The 8,643-nt window shown below is 32.0% G+C and overlaps 1 protein-coding gene across 1 annotated transcript; it reads left to right on the forward strand.

The window, feature by feature from the left end:
- The first annotated feature begins 4,135 nt into the window (after positions 1-4,135).
- Positions 4,136-8,275, forward strand: LOC115887731 (uncharacterized protein K02A2.6-like). Its single transcript, XM_030907207.1, has 2 exons — positions 4,136-5,219; positions 5,559-8,275. The coding sequence occupies exons 1-2, from the start codon at positions 4,355-4,357 to the stop codon at positions 8,192-8,194; spliced, it is 3,501 nt and encodes a 1,166-aa protein (XP_030763067.1). The 5' UTR covers positions 4,136-4,354; the 3' UTR covers positions 8,195-8,275.
- Positions 8,276-8,643: the final 368 nt, after the last annotated feature.

The raw sequence follows: 8,643 nt of genomic DNA on the forward strand, positions 1-8,643 counted from the left end.
GAATCCATTTGTAATTAGGTAGTGTGGTTAGGTTTTTATGTATCCTTGGTAGCGAATATGAAACCAAACGTAACGTAAGTGCTTAACGACGAATTTTAAGTGACTAAAATCCAACGTAATATGACGTTGGTAATTGGTAGAATTACATTCCCTATTAGGTCAGATACCGACGTCGAGGCGACCCGAATCTGTATTCCCCATTTAGGTGCAAATAGGGGTCGTCAGGCGGTCGAACCAACGTTGGTACCCGACGTCGGGTTTATTGAACGCGACGTATACCCGACGTTAGAAAACGTCCAAATGCTACTTGGGAGGGAGTATAAAGCTATCAATATACGGATGTCATTGAAATGGTGTAAAAAAATCAGGGGGTGATGGTACTTCTAAAAATAGTAAAAAAAGTTCCTATAAGTATAGGGCGGAAAATGCATATTAAGAGAGTTAGGGGCACTGAAAGGGTGAATTTAGAAAACGGTTGTTTTGAAATTGTAGTCTTAAAAAACGAGATAAAATTTCGAAAAAAAAATGTTTTGCCCATAAATTTTGACCCTAAATCAAATGGTGATACTGAAAAATTATTTGGAAAAGCGGAAAGGGTAGTTTTTGCAAGGGTAGGGGGTTGTTTCGTGAATAACTTCTTAGCGGTTATTTTTTTCGCAACGTGGGTTCATTTTTTGAAAACTACATACATTTTCCTACAAAAAAGGTACTCTTGTTGCACATCGCTCAGAGCGATGGTTTTCGAGAAAATTGAAGGCATAGAGTTTGCTCTGATGAGTTGGTATCAACATAAACTTATGAAAGTTATGGCGGTTCCAAAGTAACTAAGTGCCTAGTTATCAAATAATTATTTGAACAATCAAAATTTTATGATTTTTAAAATATCTTATTGCTTTAAAAAAACGAAATAATCCACTATATTTCTACTTCTGGGGCCACTTTGAAAGCTTTGGTTTACTCAGAGCCGATTAATACTGAAGAGCAACTACGGCAACGCATTATTGACTGTTTCTATTAAATTCGGACAAACACCAAGGATATTCCACAGGGTACGCAAGAAGAGCAGATGTCTGCATTGAAATGAATGGTGGTCACTTTAAACATTTACTATGAATGAATTGAGGAATGCATTATCTTAATAAGGAATTTTGGTAATTGGATTATTTCGTTTTTAAAGCAATAAGATGTTTTAAAAATCATGAAATTTTGATTTTCCAATTAATTATTTAATAACTACTTGGTTACTTTTGAACCGTCATAACTTTCATAAGTTTATGTTGAGTTAGCAACCCATCAGAGCAAACTTTCATCAGAGCAAACGTATCACCATTTGATTTAGGGTCAAAATTTATGGCAGAGCATTTTTTTCGAAATTTTATCTCCTTTATTAAGCCTACAATTTCAAAACAACCGTTTTTTAAATTCACCCTTTCAGTGCCCCTAACTCTCTTAATATGCACTTTTCGCCCTATACTTATAGGAACCTTTTTTACTATTTTTAGGAGTACTATCACCCTCCGATTTTTTTTACACCATTTCAATAACACCCTGTATTCATGCATTACAGCGCTTTCAGATGGAGCGGAGCGTCCGCGCGGATGTTTTTTCAAGATAGCTCATCCGGAGCGTACGCGACCCATGTGAAATTATTCATTTACACTCATGGAACTCGCGGACTGTACGTGCGGACGCTCCGCTCCATCTGAAAGCGCTGTTAGACACAGGATAGACATAGTGAACTCCCATTGTTTACAGTTTTGTTTGACGTTTCAATTGACACATTTTAATTTGATATGAAATTTTGCCGATTTTTTATGTTCCTCTGTGCTTTTTTATGTTATTTATTATTTATTCTAGGAATGGTTTTTTTAGAGGTAAATCTAGAAGAATATCATGTCAGAACAAAACTTAACAGTGGCATCATTGCGAATTCCAAAAAGCCTATAAAATAGTTAATTGTGCAGTGTAACTTTCACTGGCAAGTAAATATATAACACTAGTTGAAGCCTGGCGCATCCGCCACGACATCAGGAAAAAAAAAACTTATTTTTTTCTAAAATTAAATGAAAAACAAAAAATGCGGCGACGGCAGTTTTTAGAAGGGCCAATTAACTATCTTTTAGTAAAACAAGCAACTTTCTAGAGCAAGTCGTTGCATCAGTAGAAACGACACAGATAAACATTAGCATTTTATATATGTAGATACGTTACGTATAGCAAACTATAAAATGCACTTAGAGTTAACTAAATTATATATCTTCTCTGACATTTTCGATTTTATTTAAAATCTGTCAAAAATAAGTATCCGTCAATTTAACTTAGGTGTTTCAGTAGCGTATCTGATATTTTTGTCTTTAAATAAATAATTATAACTTGACTATTTTTAAAAATCTCTCCAAAAAAGTCGTATGTGTATTTCGCCACTGTAAAAACATCTTTATAACATATTTATTATTAGTAGAAATATGTTTTTAACAATTTTAATAAATACTATCAGTTTTATTAAATTTTGATTGGAATCTGACACAATTTGGGCAGGAAATACACACCGAGCTCATAATAAGTATGGTTACACTATAAAATACTATATGCTGATACTAATTTTAAGTTTAATACCATAGCTGGGCAAGTATATTTTAATTTCAGTTCACTGAAATTGAATACCAAGAGACCCGACAAAAGATAAATCCACTCATTCAATTTGGTCAGATTTAGATATAAATAACGCTTGTTCATGTAGCCGAAGTTTCTATGTAACCAATCCTTAATCTATGATTATCCAGAACTCAGTGATTATGATGGAAATAATTAAATATTAAATGCTAATTGACTGGAATGTGAGATATTTTGTGAATGAAACCGAAAACTTTTATAAAGAGTTCTTCGGAGTTTGTTTATCTATGTTATATTTTTTAGAACTACGAGAATTTATAAGAATTATCAATTTTTCAATTTGTTGTCAGGAATATATTACCAATGAATAACAACATACCCTTCCTAGAGTATTTCTCAAAAGTATGGTTTAGATAATACATATATTTATTATTAATATGTTGATATATTTCCTGTCATTGGCACAACTTCTGTCAGCATTGGCAACTTTATTATTTCAAAATTATATCATTGTTCCAAACCAAACCCAAGTAGCAAACAGAAATTCTAAAAGGATTGAATTATTTTATAACAGTAGTCGAATAGCGTTGTCTTAAGGAGTGCTTGATTTTATTAAGCGTTTGGTTTCGACAATTCTGCTTTTTAATAAAAGTTGTCATATTAAACTATTTTCTAGTGGTTTTTACAACGTATCCTATAACGCATTAAACGATAATTTCTTTTAGTATGATATAACACTTAATAAGACAATGCTATATGATAACAAACATATTATTTTATTAGACTCTTATACCTAATATTCATCTAACTAGTAGTCACAAGACCATATAATAGTTACTTAAACTTGTCTTATTAAAGTTGTATTACGTTGTATGATAGAATGTTTTATTGCGTTAAACTACGGTGCTGTATACAACACCAGTTATATAGCCTTATATGATAAAATTGTGATTAACAAAATAAATTCGCTAATATCTGCATTATAAAAATGGTATTGTATAATATAATCTCATTTTAAATTAAATGGTATACCTAGTTATTTATTTTGTTATTGTTGTTGTTGCAAAAGTAATATCTACGTACAAGTATAATCTATCACAGCTATTATGAATTCTGGACAAAGTTGGAAAAAAGTTAACAAACGCAGTGGTAGTTATAAAGAGCATGTAAGAAAAAACTCCTCGAAATTACGGCAAATAATCCCGAGAATTCCCTGGGTTCTCAAAAGCCAAAATCTCTCGGGTTGTCCGGCTTCTTCAAAGCATTGTTGCCACGTTAATGTAAAAGTTTTACTGTAGTAATGTTTGTATTGTTTTATTGTTGTTTTTCGAAGTCCTTAGTTTGCCGCTCACTCGTCGGGTACGCATGAAATGCATTGCGTGCATGAATCCATGAAAATCTGATCATGTTTGTTAGTTTAAATACTAATTGTTGTATCTATGGATTATTATATGTTAAGTTTAATCTGTAGCATCTTGATATGACATAACCCTGATTGACAGTTAAGTTAGAGATTGCTTAACAGAATGTTGTTTTGTATTGTTCTCAGATGTTTAATAGTTTAATAAACTTAGTTTAATAAACGTTGTATTTTTATTAGTAAAAATACAGAGAAATAAAACATGGTGGCAGCGGAAAAATAAAAGCCAGCGAGAAAAGAAGCCAAAAAAGTCAAGGATTGTAAGAATATTTCAGGAAGTTGGTAGTCACTGTGGTAAACACGTTGAAAAAAGAATCAAAAATGGACGTGAGGCTGCCGGAGCAGATGAAGTTTACGGGAAATATAAGCGAAAATTTCAAGTTATTTAAACAAAATTTTGAAATTTTCTTACTGGCCAAAGGGAAACAAGAAGTACAAGATGAAGTAAAAGTAGCTTTGTTGTTAAATTGTATGGGTCAAGAGGCGATAAATGTCTACAATACGTTTTCACTTAATGAAGCTGAAAAGAAACAATACCAGAAGGTCATAGACGAGTTTGGGAAATATTGTAATCCGAAAAAAAACGTTATATATGAAAGATATATGTTCTTCTCACGTAAACAAGAAGAGGGTGAAGGGATCGACAAATTTGTGACAGATCTGAAGAAACTAGCGGAAAGCTGCGAGTTCAATGAGCAAAAAGACTCGCTAATAAGAGACAGGATTGTCTTGGGAATCACAAATTTGAGACTACAAGAAAGATTGTTGACTCGTGAAGACTTAAATTTAGAAAAAGCAATAAACGAATGTCGAGTTGCTGAAATATCAAAGCTTCAAATTGATGAAGTACAGAAAGATCAAAAGCAAGTATATGGAGTTAGAAAAGAAGAGAGAAGAGGATACGAAAAAGAAAATAAGCTGAAGAAAAATGAAGGTAATAAGTTTGATTGTAGGAAATGTCTCTCGAAGCATGGACCAAAACAGTGCAAGGCATATGGGCAGAAGTGTTTTAAGTGTGGCCTAGTCAATCATTTTGCAAAGGCATGTACCAGAAAACCGGTCAAGAAAGAGGTTAAGGAGGTATCAAAAGAAAAGGGTGATGACAATGTAAATGTTGATAAATTTTTTGTAAATTCTATTAACACACAAAACTGTAAAGCACTATATAAAGAAGTGGACATTAAAGGTAACATTGTTAGATTTAAGATAGATACAGGTAGTGAAGTAGACATTTTACCATTAAAATTATATAAGAGTCATTTAAATGATAAGAAATTAGAGTCATGTAATATCATACTTGAAGCATATGGGGGGTTTAAAATCAAGCCTATTGGCCAGATAACTGTTAATATTTTTAATGACAAGTTAAAAGAAAAATTAACGTTAGTAGTAGCCGATGTTAAGTCTGAGCCAATATTAGGTTTGAAAACTTCTAATATGCTAGGTTTTATTAAAAGCATAGATTCAGTAGTGTCTAGTAAAGAATTGTTTATTCAAAATAATAAGTCAATTTTTACTGGTGTAGGTAAATGTCCTCAAAAGTGTTCGATAAAGCTTAAAAAGTGTTGTCAACCTGTAGCACATCCAGCAAGGAGAGTACCATTAGCAATTAAGGAGGAGTTAAGAAAAACATTGAATGAGCTAGAACAGAAAGGTATAATTAGCAAAACAGATAGTCCAGGAGATTGGGTAAGCAATCTTGTTATAATCGAGAAATCTAATGGCAGTTTACGGCTATGTTTAAATCCTCAGGATTTGAACAAGGCCATACAAAGAAATTTTTATACTATTCCCACAATAGAGGATATAAGTTCAAAATTGTGTAATAAAAGTTGGTTTACTGTATTAGATTTCAAGGATGGTTTTTATCAAGTTGAATTAGATCACAAATCAAGTGAGTTGTGCACGTTCAGTACAGTGTTTGGTTGCTATAAATTTTTGAGACTACCCTTTGGGCTTACTAATGCTCCTGAGTATTTTCAAAAAGTAAATGAGGAAAATTTTGGGGATATAGAAGGTGTTATAATATATTTTGATGATTTGTTGATAGCAGCAAATACTGAACAAGAGCATGACGCTATACTGAAAAAGGTGATAGAAAGAGCACAAATGCTAAATATAAAATTTAATCAAACAAAGTTACAGTATAAAGTAAACGAAGTAAATTACGTTGGACATGTTTTTTGCAAAGACGGAATGAAACCGAGTAAAGATAGAGTAAAGGCAATTCAGGCTATAGAAAATCCGACTAACTTGAAAGAGTTACAGAGAGTTCTCGGAATGTTAAATTATTTGAGAGGATTTATTCCTAATTTTGCAAAAGTAACAAGTCCAATAAGAGAGTTATTGCGTAAAGACGTACATTTTCAGTGGAATCAAAAACATACAGAAGTATTAAATAAATTAAAAGACATACTAGCTAGTGATCTTGTACTAGGGACATTTCAAAGTGACAAACCTATAGTTATTCAGACAGATGCGTCAAAAGATGGATTGGGTTGTTGCTTAATGCAGGACAAACCAACATATCATGGTTCAAGGTCACTAACAGCAGCTGAAAAGAATTATTCACAGTGTGAAAAAGAATTGCTTGCTGTGGTATTTGCTGTAAGTAAATTTCATCATTTTATTTATGGCAGAGATGTCAAAATTATAACTGATAATAAACCATTGTTGGGAATAATGAAGAAAGACTTAAGCAAAGTACCATCACCAAGGTTACAAAGACTCAAGTTGAAACTAATTAGATATAATCTAAATTTTGAATATTGTCCAGGTAAACATATGTATATTGCTGATTTGTTGTCAAGGTCATATATTAAAGATGAAGTACAAGATGATCCAGATATGAAAGAGATAGTGCATAGTATTGAGAAGCATTTTAGTATATCTGAGGAGAGAAGAGCTCAATTTGAGAAAGCTATACAGCATGATAGTGACCTAAGTAAGTTAATAGAGTATATAAAAAATGGATGGCCTAAATATTTTAAGATGATACCAAATTCTTTAAGACCATACTGGCAATATCAAAATGATATAACATTATCAAATAACTTATTATTATTAAAGGACAGATTGATAGTTCCAAGAACATTAATACAAGACATGTTAGATCTTTTACATGAAACACATTTTGGAATGACAAAGACCAAACAAAGAGCCAAAGAAATGTTATATTGGGTAAATATGAATGCTGAGATAGAAAAGTTAATAAGAAATTGTCAAATTTGTGAGAGATATTCACCAAAACTCTGTAAAGAACCAATGATACCACATGAGATACCTAATAGACCATTTAAAAAAGTTGCTAGTGATATATGTGACTATGGAGGCAAAAGTTATCTGATTCTCATGGATTATTATTCAAAATGGCTAGAGATTAAACAAATGAAAGGAAAAACATCATATGATGTGATTAATGCACTGAAAGAGATATTTTCAATACATGGTATACCTGATGAGTTAATTTCAGATAACATGCCATACAACTCATATGAATGCAGACAGTTTGCCAAGCAATGGAATTTCAAAATATGCACAAGTAGTCCTCATTACCCCAAGTCCAATGGACTTGCAGAGAAAGGTGTTGGAATAGCAAAAATGATGCTTCGTAAAGATCAAGATTTAATGTTAAGCTTGCTAAATTATCGCACTACTCCTATTGTAGGGCTGAACCTGACTCCTTCACAATTGCTAATGGGACGAAACTTAAAAACTAAAATCCCTATTGATGAAAATAAATTGTTACCAAATAGTTATAATAATTCTAATATTAAAAATGAGATTTGTAGGAAAAGAGAGTTAGATAAAAAATACTATGATTTAAATTGTAAAGTTCGGAACAGTTTTAATGAAGGCCAATTTGTTGTGATTCAGAATCAAAATAATAACGAGTGGGAGGCAGGTCAGATTGTTAAACCTGTTCCTGACTCACCTAGGTCTTATATTGTCAAAGACTCAAGAGGCGCTATTGTACGTAGAAATAGTTCCCATTTAAAAAGTTCTGAAAGTGGTTCAGTGATTGATCAAAATACTTGTTGTGACAGTGCGGATCAAAACTGTGATAGTTCATCCGAGATAGTGTCCGTACATCAAGAAAATGAGCGTCCAAAAAGACAAATTAAAAATCCGGTTAAATTTAAAGATTACCAATTATTTTAAGAAGGGAGATGTTGTATCTATGGATTATTATATGTTAAGTTTAATCTGTAGCATCTTGATATGACATAACCCTGATTGACAGTTAAGTTAGAGATTGCTTAACAGAATGTTGTTTTGTATTGTTCTCAGATGTTTAATAGTTTAATAAACTTAGTTTAATAAACGTTGTATTTTTATTAGTAAAAATACAGAGAAATAAAACACTAATCAAATGAGATTTGGCAACATCTATTTGTCACAAATCTCAATATGTCCAAAATAGTTCTATAGTGCCTGGAAATTCTGCGTAATGATATTTATCCTATACCGTTTTATTTTACAACAACGACTTATTTAAGGGATTCATTTATAATAAAATGGTTGCATTATAATTCGCCATGTTTAAGGCAGAATTTTTGTATGGCCTATGACCGCCATTATATGAAGCAAAATTAAAAACATCAAAATAA

The sequence above is a fragment of the Sitophilus oryzae genome, unplaced genomic scaffold (assembly GCF_002938485.1).
Source record: "Sitophilus oryzae breed Bouriz unplaced genomic scaffold, Soryzae_2.0 scaffold_614_pilon_pilon, whole genome shotgun sequence".
NCBI lineage: Eukaryota > Metazoa > Arthropoda > Insecta > Coleoptera > Curculionidae > Sitophilus > Sitophilus oryzae.

What these genes read in the sequence shown, in the direction of transcription:
- LOC115887731 (XM_030907207.1), top strand. Translation starts at nt 4,355, where the DNA reads ATGGACGTGAGGCTGCCGGAGCAGATGAAGTTTACGGGAAATATAAGC. An exon ending in TAAAGAAGTGGACATTAAAG is followed by an intron (nt 5,220 to 5,558) that starts GTAACATTGTTA and finishes TTACTGGTGTAG; the next exon opens with GTAAATGTCCTCAAAAGTGT.